Source organism: Theropithecus gelada, chromosome 11 (genome assembly GCF_003255815.1).
Source record: "Theropithecus gelada isolate Dixy chromosome 11, Tgel_1.0, whole genome shotgun sequence".
Lineage (NCBI taxonomy): Eukaryota > Metazoa > Chordata > Mammalia > Primates > Cercopithecidae > Theropithecus > Theropithecus gelada.
In genome coordinates, this window is record NC_037679.1 from 110,579,852 (window position 1) to 110,605,984 (window position 26,133).

At 36.8% G+C, this 26,133-nt stretch overlaps 1 protein-coding gene across 12 annotated transcripts in view; it reads right to left on the reverse strand.

Annotated features, from left to right (window-relative positions):
* Positions 1-19,201: 19,201 nt before the first annotated feature.
* LMO3 (LIM domain only 3) overlaps positions 19,202-26,133 on the reverse strand; it is a 62,498-nt gene continuing 55,566 nt past the window's right edge. For all 12 annotated transcript variants that reach the window (XM_025400865.1, XM_025400859.1, XM_025400856.1 and 9 more), the window contains one exon: positions 19,202-22,148. In XM_025400865.1, coding sequence (XP_025256650.1) covers positions 22,043-22,148 — 106 coding nt within the window. In that variant the 3' untranslated portion in view covers positions 19,202-22,042. The remainder of the gene's footprint in view (positions 22,149-26,133) is intronic.

Sequence of the window (26,133 nt, forward strand, 5' to 3'; positions counted from 1 at the left end):
GGAAATGACTTTCTTCTTTCCTAGGATACCCAGACCATTGTAACTATGATGATTTGTTTCATTTCTGAGATTACCCAGTATGCTTTACAATTCCCTGGTATATTCATTATCCACCCAATGATAGCCTGTGAATTTAAGCGCCAAAAATCATTATTAACTTACTTTGTGCCTTCTCTGTAATCATATGTCAAGATTTGGTGAAAATGTTACATTTCAACAAGGTTGTCCATGATTCTAGCAGCAGAATTAAATACCACACCTTCATCTGTGAGTACCTGGTACACAAGTCTATCAACTATTTCATTGTCTTTTTAAATTTTTAATTTGCCTGTCTTTACAAATGAAATGGGAACTTCTTCAGGCAGGGGCCAAATCTTCCTTACTGATATTACCCCATCACCTTCCACTTAAGAGATGGTCAATGAATATTAGTTCGAAGAATTGTTTAAATGTCTTTTGTGAAATGATGAAAAAGGGAGAGCTGGGCCCAGTTATTCTTCTCTAGGCGAAGTGTTTGAGCTTGTGTTATTTGTTAGAACATAAATGAGTTGGCATTTACGCTTATGGAATAAGTTAGAAATCTATAATTGTAAATTCATGCTGATTTTAATGAAATCAAAACTCAAAGTGTGAAACCATCCAAATAAATATAATTTTCTCCAAACTGCTTTGATATGAAAAAGACTCTTTGGCATAGCTCCAATTAACTATCTTAGTCACCCACACAGAATCAAGAAGACTCCTTCCATCTGATTATAAGTTTCTGCAAATAGCAAAAACACTCAAAGCATTCCTGGTTGTTCTCTCTGTATGGAAATTTTCACAGCCCAGGGCAAATAGAATGGACTGATTCTGTCATTTGTATAGACAGATCTGATCTATGTCTCACTTTTCAAGCTTTAAAAGTGCTACTGAATATGATTTTAGTAGTAAAAAGAAATGATATAAAACATTAAGAAAAATGATGTTTTTATACTTCATCTAGTATTTTATGGCCAAGGCACATATTCAAAGTTTAATTATAATAGATTAAGTTTTTATCATAATACTATTGGTGTGTTCTAGTCTGCAGTTCTTAAGTGTAGTATTTACCGGTCTTTGTTTTTTGAAAATGTCAAGCTTTTGTTTTATATGCTTCCAACCTTTGCCCACTACTGGTATCTCTGCTTCTGTTAATTGTTCCAAACACCTGCTACAAACTCAGCCCCTGAACAAACAAAAACTACAGGGCACTTGACAGCCAAACAAATAAATACAGATATAGGAGTTTTATAGAACCTGCCCTCTGACTAAATCTGTAAACACTCAGGCTGAAAAACAAGATTGTCTGCAGATGTATCTGCTGGCAAATGGGGAAGAAGTGACCCACTGAGGCCAGTTTATGGAGGCGGTGAAGGCATGGTAAACATGTCTGCCTACCCCTTGATAAGTTGTTCCAGATGGTTCCATAGACACAAGACAGACTCAGTGAGCTGGCTCATTTCCACCATGAAGCGAAAGAAAGTAACTCTCCATCATGGGCCAGGGCAGGATATTTCACTGTCCCTGTGTGATACAACACGCAAGTAGTTTGGAAGGGACCCGCCCTTCACCATTTGAATGAAGGAACTTTTCCAGCACTGGACATATATCACATGTCTCCCCGCAAGATTAGAGCTTCACTAAAAGTAAGAGCATGGTCTTTGCCCATGAGGTAATAAATTTCCTGTGCTAGCAACATTGAAGACTTGGGAAGTGGCGAACAAAGAAATGTCTTGAAGCATCTCTTAGGCATGTCATGAAAGGGCACATTCAATATAACTCATATGAAAAAGTAATGTCTGATGGTGCTTGGGAAAGAGAGGGAGAGAATGGTGGTGCTTTCAGTAGTAATTCAGGAAGTAAGTTGCAGCAGATATGTTCATCACTGAATAGAAGCAAAGGAATTGTCTTCACCCTACCCCTGACCAAAAAAAAAAAAAAAAAAAAAAAAATAGTAATGATCATGGTGAGTGGAGTGGGAAGGTCTATGATCCCTTCTAACCGAAGAACCTAATTTTGAAAACAAATTTAACACTGAAAAAAAGAGACACAGGCTGGGCAATCTTTTTTTATTGAGATTATGTTTATTTCACAAACCAGGAAAAGTTAACATCAGTGTTTTGCTTTCTTTCATCTTTTTGTTCTTTTGTTGTTGCTACACAGTGAACACTAAAACGAGGGCCCTTTCCTGTATAGAGGTAGAGAGGAGAAAAAATAAAGGTTGAGAAAAAAATAGAGGTGCAAAGAACAAATGAAATTTCAGAAAGAACATTGAAAAGAACCAGTACTCAGGAGGCTGAGGCAGAAGGATCCCTTGAGTCTAAGAGTTCGAGGCTGCAGTGAGCTGCGGTTGTGCCACTGCACTCCAGCCTGGACGACAGAGTGAGGCCCATCTCTAAAAAAGAACTATTAAATGAAACAAAAGGATTCCTTGAGTTTTTAGGGACTTAAATGTCCAGCAAGATCTTGCACTCAGAGAGACAGGTTGGTAAAGTGTGCTGAAGCTGAGTGTGACTTGGAAGAATGCCAGCGGGAATGCACAGAGGCGCTTCTTTGTGCGGTATTGTTTCTGTGGGTAAATGCCAAGACTGGCCCTGGGCTAATTGAAATGAGCAGCTGCGTGGGTCACATCAGTATAAGGAGCAAGTATTAACAGGTGCAGGAGGGGCCACAGGCTTTCCCTTTGTCAATACTGAAGTAAACAGGTAATGCTGTTCATTTGTCTTCTTAAAATGTAAAACTTCGGGCTCAAATGGAAAGCAGCCCTGGGCATCTCCTATGTGTCTGTCAATGAGTCTCGGTGCCTCCAGCTTCCCAAATTCAAAACCAGGCAGTTACTCGTGTCCAGGAGGAAACAGAAGTTCAAGGGCTCTATCTTCAGGTGTCGATGCTCAGGACAGACTGCAAAATCACAGGAACTTCTAGCAGGTGTCGAGTGTCTTTTCTCCCAGATGTTACAGATTGCATCTTAAAGTTGTTTTTCTTCAAGAAGCCTCGTGTGGGGGGAGAAAACCTCTCTCCCATTTCTGATTCCATTCAGGGCCACTGTAATCTTATTCTTGTTTGCTTGCTTGGGGCATAAAAAGCACCAAGGCCAGTCCTGCTAAGTTGTTTTATTCCCTCTGAGTCTCTGTCAAAGAAATTGAACTAAAATGGTTGCTGGGAGTTAAAAAAAAATTAACATTGTCACCACAGAAACTTCAGATTGGACCAAGGAAAGAATCTGTGAGCGGGGCTTAATGATCCATCGAAGGTATAGGGTTTAATTTTAGACCAGAAATAGTTTTCATTTATGTTTATTAATATGAGATTTTTCAACAGAGAAGGAAAGGGACCTGCAAGCTATAAAACAGAATCATAAACGGTTGATTTTATCATTAGGGACAATAGCCATTTTAACTACACTGAGTTGGAGTGTTCAGGGGTTCACAAAGCATTCGTCTCTTTCCCAGGTTCTTATTCCAAACAATCTGGAATTCTGCCATTTCCAGAAGGCAGACTGGGCAAATGTATTTTCCTTCTCTGCATTGCATACTACCTTAGCATTTTGACAAATGTGCTGTTTCACGTAATGCATTTTTTTTTAAATTTTACATTCCTCATACAAAACAATACTGAAAGAACTAAAACATGTCTCTTTTGTCTTAATATTCAGAGTCACTTTTGTACCAAACTTATATAATAATATGTGGCTCACCCAGGACCTGCTCCAAATGCCAGGAGAGATTACTAATAAAGCTAATAACAAATATCTTTTTGTTGACTCTCAGGTGAAGCTAAGGAAAACGTGTGAGCGTAGCTTGGGACGCTTCACCTTCACAGAATCTCCCTCTTCCTCCTGCCACTTGAAAACCAAAGCTGTTGAGTTGAGCTGGTTATACTTTCTTAACTAGTATTTAAAGAATCAAGGCTGGTTTTCTGGTTTTGCTTCATTTTGTTTTGTTTTAATGAAGAAAGAGTTGGTGTGTACAAGGCAGAGGACTCTCATTTTTGTCCATTTTACTAGAATTATGGATAATCTGGTATTCTACTTTAATATTCACGTGTCGGGGGAAAATGTTAAAGGTGAGGCTGTACACAGCTCATAGTAGCCTCTGGATGTGTTAAAGAGAGGCTGTACACCTTGATTTGTGGAATCAGTATTGCCTGTAGCCATATCATTTAGGCCAAGCAGCTGGGAGGCTCAGCCAACCATTTGTCTCTCTGGGCTCTCTGGAAACAGGAACATCTGCTTTTCTATGAGTTATACTGTAAATTGAGCCTTGCTTTATTTTTTCCTGTATTTTCTTCTTCAAGCTCATCAGGCTCTTTGGAACCTTTCTGAATAGTTCAGCCATAAATTACTTATCTGGAGATTCCAGGATCGTGTTCATATTCTAGGATGGTAAACTGCATTGTCCAACTGATTGATTAATCAAGCTTTTGTTAAGCACCCATTATGTGCCAGATATTGTTATAGATCCTAGAGAACTTTTAAGGCACTCACAGTCTAGCGGGGGATGCCACACACACAAAAAAGTTTGTGATCAATTACTCACAGTAACGTGAGTGCGGTGGTAAAGGAACACTGACAAGGGTGTATCTAACTCAGGCTTGCAGATTAGAGAAGTTTTCCCGCAGCAATTTCTTTAGAGAAGGTACCTAGCAGGTGAGTTAATGTTTGCAGGAAGAGAAAAGAAACAGTTGGGATATTCCAGTCAGAGGGAACAGCATAGGTAGGAACAGGAGGCATCATAGAACACGGCTATTCAGGGATGAGGGGGAAATGCAGTGTGGCTGGAACATATGGTGTATTACGGTGAGGTGGAAGATGAGTCTGGAAAGGTAGATGAAGCCATGTACGTTATTTTGGGATTTGGAAAACTATAGAATCTTTTAACTGAAGGCAGTGGGATATCAACTCAAATTCAGACACTGTTTAGCTTACTGTTCCAAACAATCAAAAGTTATTGATAAAATAAGACAAAAGAATAACTATAAATGATGCATAAATACAATCAATAACCTTTATGTAGCAAATAAGGTAAGCTGGAGGAAAATACTATGAAACACATATATTTAATATGCACATTTGAGATAAAAGATATTTGTTAGACTATGATCTTTCCTCGCCAAATTCTTTGGCAGTACTCCCTTTTCTATAATGGGCATTTTCCTCCTCAACACAGCCACTGATTCAAACAAAACATCTGCAACCACCACTGGCTGGATTCCCACCACTAGGTGCATTTCTAATGTGCTTTTCATTTATCTTTTTATTGTGTATTCTAGGGGGCTGCATATAGTAAGGGATGGCATATGAAACACGGGGCTTAATGTTCCCTTATGTATTGTGTGTAGCAGGGATAAGGATGCCTGTTTAAAGAGCTAGAAAATGATCTTGACATATTTAAGAATATAGAGTCTGTAATTTTTAATCCCAGAAATAGACTTGCAGGACAATAAAAAGGGCTTTGGGTTTTTATTTTTCTAGGCAATAACCTTTTAAAAAAATTTTGAGATAGTGCTAGATTTGGTAGAAGCAATGGGTCGTGATAATGATTCTCAACTTGAACTTTCTTTTTTATTTGATCCTGTAATAACGTGCTAGGCAATCCATTGGGAAATGCATTTGTACCATCCAGGATTGATCTATTCTCCCAGGCCTTGTAAGCCAGGCTGCCATATCCTGAACACTACCAAACCTGATCAGAAAGCTAAGTCTACACTACTTGCAGGAGAGATGGTTCTCGGGTGCTCCTCTTCACCCATTTACCTTCATGTATTTTTGTTGTCCTTTCTTTGAAAACTGGATACCAGCTCATGACGTTGAGTGCAGTGCCTGCCTCTGGTCTCCTTAAGGTTTGACTCCCTTATAGGCTCCATTTCTGGTTCTTTTATTATCCAGCATTTTAAAAATTCTGCTTTCATCTTTTACTTTAGTCCCCCGAATGCCTTAATTAACTCCTCCTCTTATTAGCTTCTAGCCACTAGCCCACTCTCCAGTTTTACCAATTGCTCACCCTAGGGTGGGATCCAAAAGGACACAAAACTGAAAATTATACCGAAAGGGTGGTCATCAGTGAATAAGTGGCCTCCGCGAGAGGTAGCTGTGGACTCAATGTATAATATACACAGCTGGCTCACAAAAGAGAGAGCTTGCAAAACAGACCTGGGAAAAGTAATGATATTTAGCAATTTGGGGGACTTACTAAGAATTATAAAGAGTTTTAGTATAAGTAGAAGATACACCCACAATTATGCTGGATCAACTTCCAGCATGACAGATATGGACATTCATGTTTGCTTGTGACAAAAACAGAGACAGTCAAACTACACAAACACCATGGGGATTCCCCAGTTACATGCAGGAAAATACATATGCTCTATAGTGGAACTATGCAAACTGTCAATGAATTAGTAAAGTTGCAGTTTTCATTAGAAAAAAGCATGATATTGATATACATGAAGCGGCAACAATATAAATCGTGGTCCTCATTAGCAATGGTTCTTAATATGTTTCCCACCAGGCAGACTACTCTGCCCACTTCTGAGATCCACAGCCAAAAATATGTGTGAAAAGCATCAAAAACGTTCAGAAGAAAGCCTCCAAGATTATGTAAGTTTTGGAAAAGAATACCTTTGAGGAAAGGTCAAAGATTGGGGATTATTCTGGATAAGAAACGATTTTGAGATTATCTATGAGTATTTTAAGTTTCTTATTCAGAGAACAGTTGATAAGCATTTTTTATCTACCACCACTAAAAGCTAAAAGTGAAACACAAAGGGTTTAGGACTGAAAAGAGAAATGCTGGGTGAAGAGGGCTGTCAACCATTGGAAGGGTTATTTAGTCTCCTCCTAAAGCCTGAGTAGAATTTCAGTAACTTGGGGTGTGTGTGTGTGTGTGTGTGTGTGTGTGTGTGTATGACAGGGGAGGAGGAGTAGGGGGGGTTGTTGTCTAAAGGCTAGGAATACACTAGCTGTTTCTCTTATTAGGAAGTCTCTGAGATATAATTGAAAGAGTTAAAAAATTATTTTAACCATTTAGGTTTATACACTGACTTTGAAGCGGGACAATAAGTAATCTGTAACACTGATACATTACCATCTGTCATTGAATTTCATGTGGTTCACTGTGTGTGAAAAACGGATGCATGGATAAATGAAATAACATATTTCAGAATTATCAATTCTATCTAGCTGTAGCCCCAGTAGTCTCTTTGAAGGACAAGTAGAAGAAATGGTTTTGAGGGAAGTAAAGACAGTAAACAATAGTACTTGAAATCATTTACAACTGAAAGAAATGTTGGTAATTCTGGTTAGAATTCTGTTTTGGCACTAAGTAAAAAGGCAACCTTGAAATGACAATGTATTTGTCCATTTTCATGCTGCTGACAATGACATACCCAAGACTGGGGGAAGAAGAGGTTTAATTGGACTTACAGTTCCATATGGCTAGGAGGCCTCTGAATCATGGCGGGAGGTGAGAGGCACTTCTTACATGGTGGTGGCAGAGAAAACAAGGAAGATGCAAAAGCAGAAACCCCTAATAAAACCATCAGATCTCGTGAGACTTGTTCACTACCCTGGAACAGTATGGGGGAAACCATGCTCATGATTCAAATTATCTTCTACTGGGTCCCTCCCACAACATGTGGGAATTATGGGAATACAATTCAAGATGAGATTTGGGTGGGGACACAGAGTCAAGCCATATCATTCTACCCCTAGCCCCTCCAAATCTCATGTCCTCACATTTCAAAACCAATTGTGCCTTCCCAACAGTCCCCCAAAGGCTGAACTCATTTTGGCATTAACCCAAAAGTCCACAGTCCAAAGTCTCATCTGAGACAAGGCAAGTCCCTTCTGCCTATGAGCCTGTAAAATCAAAAGCAAGGTAGTTACTTCCTAGATACAATGGGGATACAGGTATTTGGTAAATACAGCCATTCCAAATGGGAGAAATTGGCCAAAACAAAGGGGTTACAGAGTCCATCCAAGTCTAAAAATCCAGTGGGGCAGTCAAGTTTTAAAGTTCCAAAATTATTTCCTTTGACTCCATGTCTCACATCCAGGTTACGCTGACGCAAGAGGTAGGTTCCCATAGTCTTGGGCAACTCCCCCTCTATGGCTTTGCAGGGTACAGCCCCTCTCCTGGCTGCTTTCATGGGCTGACTTTGAGTATCTGTGGCTTTTCCAATAGCATGGTGCAAGCTGTAGGTAGGTGGATCTACCATTCTGGGATCTGGAGGATGGTGGCCCTCTTCTCACAGCTCCAGTAGGAGGTGTCCCAGTATGGACTCCGTGTGGGGGCACCAACCCCACATTTCCCTTCTGCACTGCCCTAGCAGAGATTCTCCATGAGGGCCCCGCCTCTGCAGCACACTTTTGCCTGGGCATCCAGGCATTTCCACGCATATTCTGAAATCTAGGTGGAGGTTCCCAAACCTCAATTCTTGACTTCTGCATACCTGCAGACTCAACAACATGTGGAAGGTGCCAAGGTTTGGGGCTTGCATCCTCTGAAACCATGAGCTGAGCTGTATCTTGGCCACTTTTAACAACAGCTGGAGCAGCTGGGACACAGGGCACCAAGTCCCTATGCTGCACACAGGATGGGGATCCTGGGCCCAGCCCAGGAAACCATTTTTTCCTATTAGGCTTCCAGGTCTGTGATGGGAGGGTCTGCTATGAAGACCTATTACATGCCCTGGGCACATTTTCCCCTTTGTCTTGGAGATTAGCACATGGCTCTTTGTTACGTATGCAAATTTCTGCAGCCAGCTTGAATTTCTTCTCAAAAACATGGGTTGTTCTTTTCTACTGCATCATCAGGCTACAAATTTTCCAAACTCTTATGCTCTTTTTTTCCCTTTTAAAATGGAATGCTTTTACCAGCATCCAAGTCACCTCTTGAATCCTTTGCTACTTAGAAATTTCTTCTGCCAGATACCCTAAATTATCTCTCTCAAGTTAAAAATTTTGCAAATCAGTAGTGCAGGGGCATAATGCCACCATTCTCTTTGCTAAAACACAGCAAGAGTCACCTTTGCTCCAGTTCCCAAGTTCCTCATCTTCATATGAGACCACCTCAGCCTGGCCCTTATTGTTCATATCACTAGCATCATTTTTGTCAAAGCCATTCAACAAGTCTCTAGGAGGTTCTAAACTTTCCCACATTTTCCTGTCTTCTGAGCCCTCCAAACTCTTCCAACCTCTGCCTATTACCCAGTTCCAAAGTCACCTCCACATTCTCAGGTATCTTGTCAGGAACGTCCCACTCTACTGGTACCAATTTACTATATTAGTCCATTTTCACACTGCTGATAAACACATACCTGAGACTAGGAAGAAAAAGACGTTTAATTGGACTTACAGTTCCATATGGCTGGGGAGGCTTCAGAATCATGGTGAGCAGTGAAAGGCACTTCTTACATGGCAGTGGCAAGAGAAAATGAGGATGATACAAAAGCAGAAACTGCTGATAAAACCATCAGATCTCATGAGATTTATTCACTACCATGAGAACAGTATGGGGGAACCACCCCCATGATTCGAATTATCTCCCACCAGGTCTCTTCTACAACATGTGGGAATTATGGGAGTACAATTCAAGATGATATTTGGGTGGGGACACAGAGCCAAACCATATCAGACAGCTTTATTGAAATCAATATGGTGGGTTAGGGTAACATATAATCTATCACTCTGAACTCCTTAATTTCTTAATCTTTCTTTCCCATCAACTTCGGATTAAATTTAAGATTTTAAATAAGATTTTTACATTTGAGAAAGTAAAATGTACCCTACGATTTTAACAGGTTGTCTGAGTAATACAATTTAAAAAGTAAGAGGGTATTACCTTTACCACCCAGGTACACAGATACTTAATTTCCATGGTATCCTAATCATAAATTTTCTTTTATATTATAAATACTTGTAATTCCATGTTCTATCCCAAGACAATTTCAATGCAATGAGTCTAAAACTCATCTTCTTCCCCAACAAATGACCACCTCCTCCCATATTGACTGCCTCATAAGTGTCATAGAAGTGTACCTTATCTCTAATTCTACTTCTCTATTTGTTTAAGTATACCTATATTTGCCAATTGTTCAGCTGGTCCCCACCATATAATGTCTGCTGACTCTACCCCTGCTTTCATAAGGCCACCAGACTGAACTTCCTAAAATGTAAACCTGATCATGCCTTCCCCCGTGTTGTAAGTTTTCACAGGCTCCTCATCTTCTGTGTCAGTGGTCTTCATATCTGATTGTTTTTCACTTATATGGAGCTCAGGGCATGACAACATACCAACTGAATCAAAATACACACATACATATATTTTTAAAGATTTGGAGACTACTATTTTATAAAGTAAACAAGGCCCTTCATCACTGGATTTTAATCTGCAACTCCTCTACATACTAGTTTAAGTTCCTTTAACGTACAGAAACCTCTCATACTTAGAAGTCTTTGTGTGTGTTTGGAATGACTTTCCTTCGTTTCCCTAACCCACTGGAAGCACCATTTTTTACTGCTCAAGACTCAGCTGCTTTTCTCAGAATATATAGCTGACACTCTTAAAGTTGAGCACGCCCTCCTCCCTGCTCCAGGGTATCCATTCCAGACTTTAACAGCATCACTTTGCAGTGGAGCTGTTTTGCCTTTGCTTTCCCCACAGACTGTGAGCTACTTGATCTTGGAGCCTTGGTATCTCTTTCCTCTTTCTTCTCCACCCTTTTCTTTCCATGCTCCTGGATTTGCGCAGTGATTGGCATAATTTATTTTATTTTTTAGAGCCAGGGTCTTGCTCTGTTACCCAGGCTGGAGTGCAGAGCTGTGATCATGGCTCACTGAAGACTTGACCTCCTGGGCTCAAGTGACCCTCTCACTTCAGCTTCCCGAGTACCTGGGATTATAGGTGCACACCACTATGACCAGCTGGTGATTGGTGTATAAAAGGAACTGAACATGTGTTCTTAGAAGCATAAGAAAGAAGAAAAGAGGATGAGATGAAATAGTCTTGAGATGATGCTTTGGAAGTTTGCAAATTATTAAATTATCTTCTCTATAGACAGAGGAAGCTATAGCACTTGGCACCTGGACAGAGTGACATTTAAGATTGGATTGGCGGTTTGTTATAAAATAAAATATTGTATTTGAGGCAAGGCATGGTGGCTTATGCCTGTAATGCCAGCACTTTGGGAGCCTGAGGTGAGAGGATCACTTGAGGCCAGGAGTTCCAGATCAGCCTGGGCAAAATGGTGAAACCCCATCTCTACTATAGATACAAAAATTAGCTGGGCATGCTGGCATACACCTGTAATCCCATGAGAATTGCTTGAACCCAGAAGGCGGAGGTTGCAGCAAAGCGAGATCGCGCCACTGCACTCTAGCCTGAGGGACGGAGCAAGACTCTCTCTCAAAAACATAAAAATAAAAATAAAGAAATTTTATTTGAGGGGCACAAGGTTAAAGCCTGATTTTGGATTCACAACCAATAAAACCAAATTAATTGATTTCACAAATTTGTTATGCTTATTTTAATGCACAATATATTTAATAGGGAAAAGAATGAAGTGGCAGAATGTTTATTTCTCCATGTAATATTTTAAAAACTACACCTATTATTGAAAATCACAATACTTTCATTAAAAAGTCTATTTGTATACCAAGACAAACAGGAAAAGTAAATATCAAATTAAGTAACTTTTTTTTTAGTAAATACAGCTGAGTAAAATATATGTAAATATTGTCTTTGTTTTTCTTTTTTTTCCCCTGCAAACAGAGGAAAAACTTCGTAGATCAGAAATGATCTTCAGATAGGATTTGGAAAATAGACAGAAAGACTTTCAAAACTTCTTTTATATCCAAGGCAAGGATCTGACATTATCTCCTCAAGGTGAAATAACCTTGAATGGCCTGACATTTGCACAATGGCTTTCTTTTTGATCTGTCTGTAGTTCTAACTAATTACTTGAAAATACCTTTGCTATTTCTCTGCATCCTTCTTCCTATATTGTTTTATGACAATCTAATAAGAACTAAGCCTTCCCCACAAACCATACGTAAAATTAGATAAATTGTAACATTCTAATGGAAATACTAACTTTACGTCAAAAAGGGTAGAGTTTTGGGATTATGCAAGATCAGAGAGAAGCTAAGACACAAACACTAGAAACTATTCTTGAATCTCCTTTTTTCAAGGATTATGGTTTCTCATGTGATGGGAGGGAGTCAAATTGGAAGGAGAAGTGACAAAATCATACTGTGGGCTCTTATAATGGACTCTGCAAAATTTCCCTTCTTCAAATCAAGCTAAGTATGAATATCACAATACAACGTATCAATAAAATTCCTAAGTTTCTGTAAGGCAAGTATATCAATAAAGGGTTGCTTTTGACTACGTGTAACAGAAACCCAACCAGAGTAACAAAAGTAAGTCAACCACGGTGACAAGATGCCCAGAGATAGCCTAGACAGCTCAAGTTCAAGTCTGTTGAAGCATGCCCTACTGCAGTGGCCCCCAAATCATCAGTGGACCCTTTGAGTTTATGATTTCATTCTCTTGGTCATCTGTGCTTTGGAAGGTTGGTCCACCTCTAGTTCCCATTTGCATTTTTCAGGCAAGAGGAAGGAAACAATAGCAAAGAGAGGATAATTCCTACATCCGGAAAGACTTAGAAATCCTCTACTGATTAATTTTCATCATCAAAGTGGTGTGAAATGGCTATTCCTGGATGCAAGAAAGAAAGCTATGAAACAGAAACCCTTTGATTAGGCACAACACTGGTCCATATGCTGTTAGTAAGAATAAAAGAAAGAAAATCTATTGAGTGGACAACTAGCAAGTTCTGCCACTCCGATCAAAAGCATTTATTTATGTCATATTTGTCCTTAAAAGCCTAAAGAATTTTTGAAACAGGATACAACTGCATTTTCACTTGATATATGGCGTTCTTCATATCCAGGGAGTCATCAAAGAGCATACATTTCTTACTCCCTCTTTTGTAAGTCTGTTTGCTACATTAGCTATAATAATTTAGGGTAAAATTCTCAAATCTCAGAGTCATATTTGACCCTTCTCCATTGTTCCTTTCACGTTCGGTCAATTACCATTTTTGGTATTTTGGAAACACCATTGCTGTTTCAAATTCTTTTCATTCTCTAATGGCTACTATGCAATGTGGATGCTTAACTCTTTCTTTGATTTTTACTAAGCTATCTTGACTAAACTGTCAACATCCTCTCATGTCTCTCCCTGAGTTCACCCTGTATATTCCTGCTGGAGTAAATCTTCTTGAACTTTGGCATTAATTATGCTGTATATCTGTTCAGTATCTCTGATGGCTTTCTCTCTGTCAGGTAGATGAGTCACCATGAAACTAATTGCTAGTAAACTTAGATTAGGGATGGTCTCTGTACAAACACCCACATTCCCTCAATCTTCTGATGGTTCTTCAATACTAAAGGTAAATGTCGATTGTGAAGCCTTTTCTAAATCTTTAAAAATATATGTGTGTATGTATTTTGATTCAGTTTGTATGTTGTCATGCCCTAAGCTCCATATAAGTGAAAAACAATCAGACATGAAGACCACTGACACAAAAGATGAGGAGCCTGTGAAAACTTACAATACAGGGGAAGGCATGATCAGGTTTGCATTTTAGGAAGTTCAGTCTGGTGGCCTTATGAAAGCAGGGGTAGAGTCAGCAGACATTGTACAGCAGGGACCAGCTGATAGAGTTGACAAATATGGGCATACTTAAACAAATACAGTAGTAGAATTAGAGATAAGGTACACTTCCACAACACTTAGGAGCACCCTCCTGGGTGCTCCCCAAGTGCTTTGTAGATATCTCTACTTTCTCAGTTATTACCTGTTACCTTCTGTGTTAACAGTTGTTTGCCTGTCTTCCTTAAGTGCAGCGACTATTCATTATATTCCTCACAGAACATGGCAGAGAATCTGACATGCAGAAGGTGCCCAATAAATGTCTGTATGACTCACTACATGAATATAGTGATTACTGAGTTCATCTTGCTAAATATCAGAAGCAGAGCCTTCCGTAGTATAAATGCTAGACACATACATGGAACTCAAAACAATTTTTTTTGAGACCAAAAGAAGGCAATTAAAAAAATGCCTTACCCTCCAGTATCTCTGACTATGGCCCGAATCCCCAATTTCCTGTCCTCTTTGAATCTCAGTATTTCACTTAGAAGAAACGTCCTTGTTTGCTTGTTGAGTGCTCATCTGTAATTATTATTATTTGGCCCACGTCTACCTAATGGAACATAAACCATGCCTGATGCTCATCCAAGGCAGATTAGCCACATAAATGACTCTTAGAGAATTTGAGATAAAAAAAAAAATAACACTAGTACTAATAACTTGAACGCTATGTATCAGACATTATGTTAAATGCTTGCCTTAGATTGTTTCATTTAATCTGCAATAAAACTCTGTAAAGTAGGTATTGCCTCCGTTTTACAGATGAGAAAACTGTTACTAATATAAAGCTAAGTCATATTTTCAAGATCATTTTCTGCCTGATGGCGAAGCCGATGTTGCTAACCAAGATGTTCATAGTCTCAAACAGTTTCAATGGGAAAAGTGTAAGGGTGAATTGAGACGAAGAAAATTGTGTTTTGAGTTAAACAGTAATCAAGCTAAGCTTAACAATAATAACTAAAATATTGTCTTGTCAAATATCCTTAATTAAGACTGGAGATAAATTTTTAAGTCATCATCTCAGCTCTTGACTTCTTCTTCTGTTTCTTTATTGACATCTCAGTGTCCAACTAGTGTAAAACACTGATACTCTTCCTAAGTGTAAGCAGGCGATTTCTTATACTGCTGCGTTATACACATTTGTTTGGTTGCTGCAGTTTTCAGGTTGAGTATTCCTTTCTGGAACAGTTCACAGCATCTTGCTGTGCTGCACTCTGCGTTTTTCTCATGCCTTTTATTTTTGGATTTCTGGTTTTCTAAGGTATTGTCTCTCAAAACAAACTTTTTAAATTGACACCTTAAGTAAGAACTACACACACACACACACACCCCCAAACACACAAAACATAACCTACTAGTCAATCTGCCTGCATTGCATCAGGGTCTGTAAAAGCTATGGGTTCCCAATTGTACTCAAAAGGGGAAGAGTTAATGTAATGTATGCAAAAGAATTGTCATACAAAAGAGAAAAAGCTAAATACGGTCTATGTGGCTTGTTTCTTCTATTGAATGTGTATTTACTTATATAGCATCAATTTGTATTCATCTCTATTTTCTAAGTAGAAAAGATTAAATGTAAATGTAGAGAATTAAGTCAAACCATGCCAAGAACACGAAGTGCTAATCAATACAATTGGGAATGCATGATAATCAGTTCAGAAGTGGGTCCAATAATTTGTGTGAGACAAAGAATTAGCCAAATATCCTAATAGGAAATATGACTACATAGGTTCAAGTCCTTATTTCTGAGGGGACAGAAATCTCAAAATAATCCTATAGCTTATAATGAGACACTAAAATTGCATACATACGATTCCAGTTGATTTGGGGAAAAAGCATTGAGTTATGAAAAATTATAACCTATAAGAAAGACTTGGAATTATGAAAGTTCCATTGATGTGATAGAGAGGATGACTATGAAATTATTGGCTAACTTGATATGCACTGGCTGAAGTTTGCATCATTTTGGACAGCATAGCTAGTTCTTGTGCCCAACCAAAGTTCGTATAGTCAATACCACAGATCCTGTAAGTTTAGTAAACACAATATTTTCTACATTTTTAAAGGAATTACTATTAATGTAACCTTAGAAAGACATAAAACAAAGTATAGAAATTTTAAATTACATAATATTTTTGTTACAGCTTTAAGTATATTTAAAACAATATGTTTGACCCATGGTGAGAATTTTTGTCTGTTTTTAAAGTACCTGAAACTTTATTACATGGGATTTTATTAAAATGTTCAGAAGAATTTGACTAAGATTCTAATCGATGTTTAAATGGTTGAATCTGATTTCTTTAATTTACAAGTTTTGCTTTATTAGCTGCTTAAATGGTGTTCAAATGTTGAGATAAATTGTATTTATTAGAGCTGTATGTTTAATAAATTGGGCATTAAACAAAGAATAAGTAGCAGCAAACATTATATTTTATGTCTCTCAGGGAAATAAAAGTTAAAGAAGACTGGTATGCTGCTACACCAGGGTGGGTGCCCAGAGTTCTGACATACATAGTTTTTCTAGGGCCTTTAATTTTTTTTTTATCTCATCTTCTGGAAGTTTTAAAATATCAAAGACAACATACTCATTCTAGAAGTAATACCAAAGACAAATAATATACTTGTTGTATTATCTTGATTCTGAGACTGTAGCCTCACATTATCACGGCATATTTATCCTGATGCTGAAACTTGCAGCTTTTTACTTCAATGTACCCTCACGTTGATGCTGACCACCTCTTGTTTTCATTACTGCTATGCGAAGAATCCTCTATTCTTGGTACCCTAGATTTACAGGCTCAAATAAATGCCTGCATGATATGGTTGAAAGAAAGAGCTCCCAAACAGACTGAATCTAGGAAAATATAATCACCCTCATGCCCAATTTTTATCTTTAAAGATAGTATTAACTCTGATATGTTTGGAATTTTTGCTCAAGCATAAATAACTCCTAGTTCTTGACTATTCCCAGGAGCTAGAAAAAATAATAGTGACACTAATAATGACAACCCTATAAAAGATGATATGGTAGATTGAAAAGCACTAGACCTAGAAAACTTGCGTTTAAATCTCAGGCCCACTACTTTCTGACTGTACGACCTTGGGCAAGTTAAGTAACCTGTCCGTGCTTTCATTTTAATAGTACCTATGTCACAGGGGTGTTGTGGGAATTACATGGGTGTGCAGAACTACCTGATACATGGCAATTGTTTGGTAAATATTCACTATTATTACTAAAAGTTATTGAAGATGGGTCATATGAAAACATTACATGCTTCAAATGAACTGTTTTACTTTAGGTGATTTAAACTCTTCTCCAGGGGCAGGGTGAAAAAAGATTTTGATAACGTATTATCTGAATGTCTCTTGTTCCCATTTTAATTTGTACTGTGTCCACTAAATTTGGCATAGTTAATGCCAACCACTTTGCCCATGAAGCCAAAATATTCTGTAATCATCCCTGTGATACCAATTTCGAGTATTCAGCTTCTGAGTCCAGAATACCAACTGTGTAAAAAGTGTGGATAATTCCAATTCACTTTTGAATGTAATGATCTGAACCAAACACAAAACCTAGTTGATCCAAGATGATTTGGTCTTTATAATTTTGTGCATTACGTGATCTGCACACCCAAAACAGGAGTATCTTTGAATTTAATATATTTTCCTTTTCAGAAAACAGAATTCTTTTAATTAAAAACATTTTTAAAAAGTTCAGTGTGTGTAATTGTTAACACCTGCTATGTGTTACCAACAGATGTTTCTTACTTACCTAAGGGAACTGTTATAATTATTCTATAAGCTTATTGGAATGGCATTTACCAAGATAGTCGGGGAAGTTTAGTTGGTGACTTTTTATGTCATGTTTGGTATTTTTTAAAATCCCTTCCCCTACTGCTGTCAATACCCACAAACCTACCCCAACCAAGCCTGCCAAAAGCAAAAATGTCATTTTGGGGTACCAAAATGCAAAACTGGCAATCATCATGCATATTTTAGTCTTCATGAAAAGTTACTGAAATTAAATCATGTGTACACTAAAGCGTTGTAAAATTTACTCAAATTTACACAGCTATTCTTTGTGCTGTTCAACATGGAAGTCTTACATCTTGATGATAAAAGTAAAAATATACCTTTCCAAATGATAATACACTTCTAATAGCGTGGCCTCAAAGGAAGCTCCAGTAAAAATGAGAGTTTTCTTTATTTTTCTGGCCGTTGATAAAGTCTTATAAACCCTAGGCATTCTGAAATCTTCGTTTATGAAACTAATCACACAATTACCTACAGGCATGTGTTAAATTTGACGCCGGTTTCAGCCAAATAATGGACCAACTGCAAACAATGAATAAAGAGAGGCAGCTTCATTTATAACTGCTATTTCCACAGAGCTCTATTGTAATCAGAGCAATCTGAGGGTGACTCATTAATTAATTGATGTTCTTTTTTATTATGTGCTATTGAGTTAATGAGTAATTTGTGTGAGATAATTCTCTGAACACATTGATTACTTGAGATATTTTCTGGGGCTTTCATATCAATGACATGCTGGATAGGTAGAAGATGCTACTCGCTTTTGTGTGCTCATTATAAGCAGGTTGAGATGAGCACGAACCAGTGCAAAGACACGTTAAAGTTATTTGATATAGGCCAACCCTAAGTCTGCCCAACGGGAGGCTGAATGCTCAAGGAGAGGCCTGTCACATAGTAGGTGCTCAATAAATGTCAATTGAACTAATGGCTATTAAATCTCTGCTTTCTATTACCTCAAATTACATTAAAACCACATCTTAAAAACATCTATAATAATATTTTTAAGAAAAAGTAATGATCAAAAAGACTTTCGCTAAAATTGTATTTTGTGCCAATGGCCTATTACAATAAACATGCAGATTGTTTTTGCAACTTACTGAAGTGAACACTAAACATGTTTGGCCTACATAATTTCTATGAAATTGTTTAAGTGACGATTCAGAGAGTGGTTTGCCTAAAGTGATAGTTGAAAGGAAAATACTTTTGTATGGCATGTTTTACTACAGATATAATTTTCAGTGCCCTGTTTCAGTTAAGGTGCAACATCTCTTCTGCAAAAATGTAGAATTGAGTTTCCTGTTTTAATTCATTATACAGAATAGAAAATTTGAAATTTAATCTGACAACAGCAACAGAGTTGCTTTCAGAAAGATCACTTAAAATTTGTATAAATGCGCAAAATTACACCCAGCAATCGCTACCTTCATGTTTGAGAGTTTTATTTTCCCCATAAAAATAAACAGCAGGAAACGACCTAGCTCAGAGATCCTAAACGTAACATTCAGAGAAACATTTGGGGTGCTTTGTCTATGTTTGTTATGACTTAGCTTTAGAAAGTAAATGTCCTCACACACCTTTTTTTCTTTTCATGGACTTAACATATGCTTTCTAGAGATCACCTTAAATTTTGCCGATTAAGTGCAATCAAATAGTATAACACCCCTTTTATTAAAAACATAAATCCAAATGTAAAAAAGTGAATGAAAGAATCCAGCAGATATTTATTAAGCAAGATGAAAGTGAAATTACAAACACAGGTCAGCTTTAAACTCAGCACTCTGTTGGAGTGGAGGTGCACGGTCCTTCATCATACGCAGCCTATGCGAGATGCATCTTAGGAAGGGAGCTTTCGCTGCTCAGAAATCAAAGCTCCATCAAAGGTGTCCTACTGGAGGCATCAGACAACAAGCTAAATGACGTTAGGGCTACACAACACAAAGGAGAAAGTTGACAACAATTCAGGGGCTTTGAGTAGTCAAGACAATTAGCTTAGTACTTCAGGTCAATAAATGCTACAATTTATGGGCAATTAGCTGTAAAACGGCCTATAGCTGAAACATTATTCCTGTCTTGTTTCACAATTTCATGGAGATTAAAGATAATCCAAACAGATTAAGGCCTTAATCTTTAATCCAGGTGAGTAATTTTGTTTGTAGTAAAAAGCATAAGAAATATTTCTCAGCATATTATGTGAAAGAAAAAGTGAAAACCTTGTTTGGTCTTCCAATGGCAAGGATAGTTGAACAGCTTCAAGAAGCTGAGAGAAGTTTTTTTCCCAATTTACAAGTATTTTGACATATAGATAAACAAAAGCAAAACCAGCTAAACCTTAAAAGATCATCTGAATAAGATACTGACAATTATAATTTTACATCCACGTGAATTTCAAGCAATTGTTAATGGGGACCAGCAGGGCTGCATTAAGAAAACCACTTTTCACTTCCCTCTCCCCCACACATTTTTAATGTGTCTTGCTTTGTTTATTTTGGTTATGCAAGTCCTTTCTCTTCATGAAACAAGTGTAAGGCTCTAAGGCTAAAATAATAGTTATTTTTGTAGGCCCCAAATAGCTATTTTTGAATTTCTTTCTTTAGTATATCTCAAATCTGGGGAACATGGGACTTGAAGATTCCTAACCATGAAGCATTTGTAAAAATACATATCATTCACTTTTCACAGAACCATTTTCTTAAAAATAAGAGGCAATATCCAGATTCACATGCATGTTCATAATAAAGCTTTGTTTTAAAACAAATCCACACCAGCATTATTTTCAGCTTAATATTTTGGCCCCAACCCAAGAATCCAGGTATAACATTTAATTTTCATCTGTAATGCATATATTGTAAGGACAAAATATATATGCAAATAACACTGGAAAATACTGCTTCCTATACAAGTGATCGAGAAAAAACAAAGAAAAAGCAAACTCATAGCACTAAGTTTGCTGTAGTGAAAATACGGTTAATGGTGCCGTGTAGAATTAGATTTGTTGAAAAGTAGCTCTATTACAAGGAGCAAAAGCAAAGAAGCAAGTTTGTGGGCAGCCCAGAAGAGGGGATCATATTCTCATTTCCTTAATTGTAATTTAAATAATCATTCTCCATAATTTCTGTTTCTAGAGCTTTCTTCTTTGTATGCTATCATGTAAGGTAGTACTATTTCACCTTAAAAAATGGAAAGACAAATTTCAGCCTAAGAGTGATGTATTCTGAGTTGGTAATTACTTAAAACAGTGAGAGAGTAAAACACATCAAACTTAATGCGTTTACTTTTTGAACATTAAAATAAATGTCAGGTAAATACAAAAAAATATATAATCACTAGCTCTCAGCTTTTTATCAATCCCTTTGTTTCTCTTCTTCTAGAAGATTCTATGAGCATTATGTTGCTCTCATCAAAAGTAACCTCACTACTCAAATACCATCACAGCTTCAATGTGCATTATAGTGATTTCAGTAGATTCACACTCAAATCTTTTCAGTGTCATACATTTATTAAGCCATAAAGTTATTAAACCCTCAGCTCTTGTGGAGAGATCTGGGCAGAATTTATACAACAAGTTTAATTTATCGCTTAAAGATTATCTCATAATTGTGGTAACAGATTTTTAAAGTAACCCTTTGGAAAAAATTTTACATGATACCCAAAGGCACTAGTTCACATAAGGGGTGTGGCTGAAAAAGCAAAAGAAAGCCATTGTGTAGGTAAAGAGCACACAAAAAAAGGATATTAAAAGGAAACCTGTTAAGCTTTAAAGTTATTCTAAAAATGGCACTTTTCACGTTGGTATAAATGAAAGTGCTTTAAGATGAAATTTTTATGTATTTTTTAAAGCTTATTTTTAACCCCCTGAAAATAGGGGGTTATAACAAGAACACTGATAGACTCTAACTTATAGCGGCAATAAGTAGCGGATGTCACTAAAATGCTCTGTGTGTGTCTTTATTTTTTAGTATTTTTAATGTTGATAGACTTGCTTTATCTATCTGTGTATCATTAGTGAGATTTGCTTTTCAATTCTTTACTAGAAAGTTACAGCTCATTTAAAATAGCTGGTAAATACAGAAAGCATAAATATACAGTAAGTTTAAACACTGATTGTACTAAATGCAACAATACAAAGAAGCAAACGGAACACAAATGGTAACACAATAAAACTGTATTACATTTGTGCTTCAAATATTACAATACATTATATACAATAGTCCAAAATAAACATCTCATGCCAAGTGACACAAAAACGAATAGCAAGCAAAAAAATCCAGCAATATGTACATTACTTTTTTCTTTAATAATAAACATTCAACTCTGAACTGGGGCAATTTCACTACATACAGATGCAGTCCGCCTTTTATTCCATATAACCATCCTGCCTTCCTATATCTACGCTATTCAGTAGGTTCCTGTGTCGATTCTTATATACATGTGGAGCAAAAAAGATAAAAGAATGTAGTGCTTTGTATTCTTAATGGGGTGATGTTGATAGATCAGCGAACCTGGGGTGCATAACCTTCTTTCATTAAACCTTCCTCGTAGTCCGTCTGGCAAAGGATCATGTTATTCTTTAGGAAAAATTTGTCTCCAACACAAAATCTGAAAATATTTTAAACAATAAAATGTGGTTAAGACCATTTCATTTGGATCTATAAATATGAAGATTTATTTTCCTAATAATAGTTTCACATGGTAATTCTCTGAATCTGAAAAACTGGCTTAGACAGTTGTCTTCATGATCAGAATTAAACCATTTACCATTTACTTCATTTAATGAAATGTTGCACACATTTGAAATCTTGCCTTTGCATGCAAAAATTGTAAGGATATTGAGATATACACTTTGGGCACCCAAGATGACTTGCTTTTTTTTTTTTTTTTTCCCCCACATTGGAAATAAAAAAAATAAAAGGAACTGATCTGTATTTACACCCATTAAAATAAAAGAAAGAATGGTAATAATGTTTCACTGCAGTAATTATGGATGATTTCATCTCTGGCCATTTAGGCACTTAATAAAAAAGGAAAAGGCATTAAAATGAATCAAACAATTAGAAAATAGCCCATTTTAAAGCTTCCCATTTAAAGCTTTCTTTTACTCTGTTATTAAAATGTGATTAAATTTTAGTAATCTAGAAGTAATCATTCTGAAGTGAGAGTTGCTCTAGCATTAGACTCTGATTCTGAGCCATATTCCTTTGTTTGTGGCAAGTTCACTAACATGAAATAGTAGATGTCATTTCTTAGAGCACTTCCAATTTAACCAAAGGGAGTAACCTAAATGAACTACTTAATATTGATGTGATAAATTAAACGAGTTTCCAATAGCTAATTATGCATTTTATTTTATAAAGCATTGTTTAATGTGCAAGCCTGTAATGTTTTTAATAAATGTTCTTTTTGTATGATTTCCCCATGGTGACACGCTGGACACAATTAAGGTCAGAAATAAATGCTTTTTCTGTTTCCGGTACATTTAACAATAAAGTAACTCTGGGGAGATCTGTATATATATTTAATTGTAACAATTTAACCTTCAAACAGTGGTGTCTGGTAGAGTTGACCCAGTAAAACTACTTGTAATTATACAAGTTGACCTCTCTGACCTTTGATAGTAGTCTCTCTTTATCAGATAGTCAATTTCAAATGATGTTCCAGCAGAAACCTTAGTGGATAGATTAAATTGTGTAGTGAAAACCACCCTTTAATGTTTTGTGAAGTTGAAGGTTTAAATGAGGAGCAGTTGGACTGATTTACATTTGCAAAGATTGGAATGCTAGACAAACAGTGAACTTATTATTTTTTCCAACTGGGTAGCTTTGGAAATTTATCCTTACACTAGCTAAGTAGATAGAGGGGAAAATAGTGTAATAAAAAAAAAAGTAGATTGAAAAGAATTAGCTTTCCTCTTAAAGGAAAATTGGTCTGTTTATTTGTGGAATTTACTTTTTTTCCCCAGGATTACTGCCTGCTGATGGTGTTGATTGAAAGCACAGACTATGCACTGATCTTGAAATCCTAGGGCTGTTTGTGGTCAAAGCTACTGGATACAATAAATAATTCAAGTTTGGGGCTTTAAGTATATTTTCCTTGTATTAGTTGTAACCTGTATCCTTTAAATGTTGCCCTTCAATAATGATGTACAAACCGGTTTGACAATATCCTGATGACTAGGATATGCTGAATAAAAGGAAATATTTCTCTTGTTGAATAGACCTAAGTAGTCAAACTGATAGCTCATTTTTTATGTGAAATTATACAAAATAGCCATGTAGAATATGTTTACTGTTCAAAGTTATAAATTTATATTACTGTTGAAATTAATTTCGACTAATATGCAAATAATAAAATGTCACCAAAAACAAGTAGATTCAATAAAACACTCTTGTGTTCCAGCTGATATTACTAAATCATTTTTTCTAAAAACCATTTAATCCGGAAATACTCTCTTTTAACTCCATATTGTTTAAAATTTTGCTTTACTTCTTTAGTAAGCCCTAAAATTCTACTAGCCATCAAATAAAAACGTTTTCTTTGTCATGTTCCCATGTTATGTCATGCCATTCGTACCTTTAGAGGCCTTCATGTTTAGAAAATTTGTATTTGTAGAATAATAAATTCAAGGTAATTATAGTGAGAAAACACAAAACCAAGAGCCTGGGGATCTGTCTTGAATCCTGCCTCTATCACCTACCCGTTGCAAGATCTGGGTACAGTTCAGACCATCCCTGGCTCAGTTCCCCATGTGTAAGAGAAAAAGAGCCCTGTAACTAGATTATAGAGAGGTTCAAATGAAAAGTGTCTGAAAGGTGGAGAGGTATAGTGCAACCAGTAGGGTCCAAACTCTACTTTCCCACTTTTGATAATTGAAACTAAAACTTTGGTTTTTAATACCTGTGACATCAGTCGCCTTTGTAGGCTTGTGGCAAGGAGTAGAAATGAAATATCTAAAATCTTACCTCAGTGTTTGGACTATAGGTAAAATAGCCACCTTTTAATACTTACCATGTGCTAAATGCTAAGCATGTATGTTCATGATCACATTTATTCCCTACATCCAACCTAGAAAGTAAGCATTATCATGGCTTTTTACAGAAGAAAAACCTAAGATTCCATTCCAGAATTTAAAAACCCTGCCCAAGATTCTATAGTTAGAACGTATGTAATAAGGGAAGGAAAATAACCCACGTCTTTTTGGATTCAAGACTCAAGCTTTTACCTGAGGGCAGTAAAGCATGCAGGCTACAAGAATAATGTGAAGATTAAACGGCAATACAGGGTATAGCTGGGTTCTTTGTAGGACTACTATTCTTTTGCATAACTTTTCTTTTCTTTCTTTCTTTTTTTTTTTAGATGGAGTCCTGCTCTGTCGCCCAGACTGGAGTGCAGTGGCGCAACCTCGGCTCACTGCAAGCTCCGCCTCCCGAGTTCACGCCATTCTCCTGCCTCAGCCTCTCTTTTGTGTAACTTTAAAAAAGTCTGCCTACTATTCAATTAGGTGGTATATATACAGCAACAGAGGGGGAGAGAGAGAGAGAGAGAGGGACAGAGAACTTTTCTAAAATATCCTTACCTGACACATTTTATTACTAATACGCTATCAACTGGATAAAGTGCATTTTAAACGCATTTCAATTTATACTTAAAGGTCAAGATGAAACAGAACATGGATGAGGGATGTCACATTTGCACATGTGACTCAAACAAAACAGCCTTGAAAGCTGTGGTTAAGAGCAGATTATGATTGGTATGCAATTAAGGTTGATACCCTCTTTAAAAAATGCTTCATATATACATATAAAGAAATTTGAGAGACAGCAATACAGAGTACGTATTTAACACATTAATCTGTAACTGTGATTTTGTAAGAAATGCTAATTTCTAGTGTTATTTAACCAACTTCTTATGAGATTCAGCATTTGCAGGAAAAAAAAAAAAGCATTATGAAAGGAGTGATAGCCAGAGGATACCGCATATTAACAGGCTACAATTACTAAAAATAAACATAATCCTTCTTATAATCTGACCCTAATTACTTGTAGTATGCTCAGTTCAATTAGTTTTACCCTCATTTAAAAAAAATTATGGTAAGGAATAAGAAGATGCCCAATCGGATTATTAAACCATCTGATTCTGATGTTTTGGAATATTAGATTTAATTTCTAGATATTTTTGAGTGCTTCTTCATATAGTCTTAGAGACTTGAGAAGTATATGAAACAAGCACAACTAGTAAATCATCCTTATAAAATATAGTGCTTAATTTAAGCAGGTTATCAAAAGCCTATGCTAAGAAGCCTCCACTGGTAACATCCCTTTTAAGAAATAAAAATGTTAGCCTAGCCATCTTCTTTTCCTAAAGTTAGTGACTGACAATTATGATTAATTTCTATCTCACAACACTTAGATAACAAGGGAGATCCAATCCATATTTCTAGTGTCTATACTTTCCTATTCCACATCTTCAGTTAACTGTAAGTTAGAGATTTCCATACTATCCTGTTTTCAGTAAGAGTTCTGGGTTGTGTACTCTATTCTACCACTATACACCTGTGAACAAATTTCCTGTCTTTCCCACTGACAAT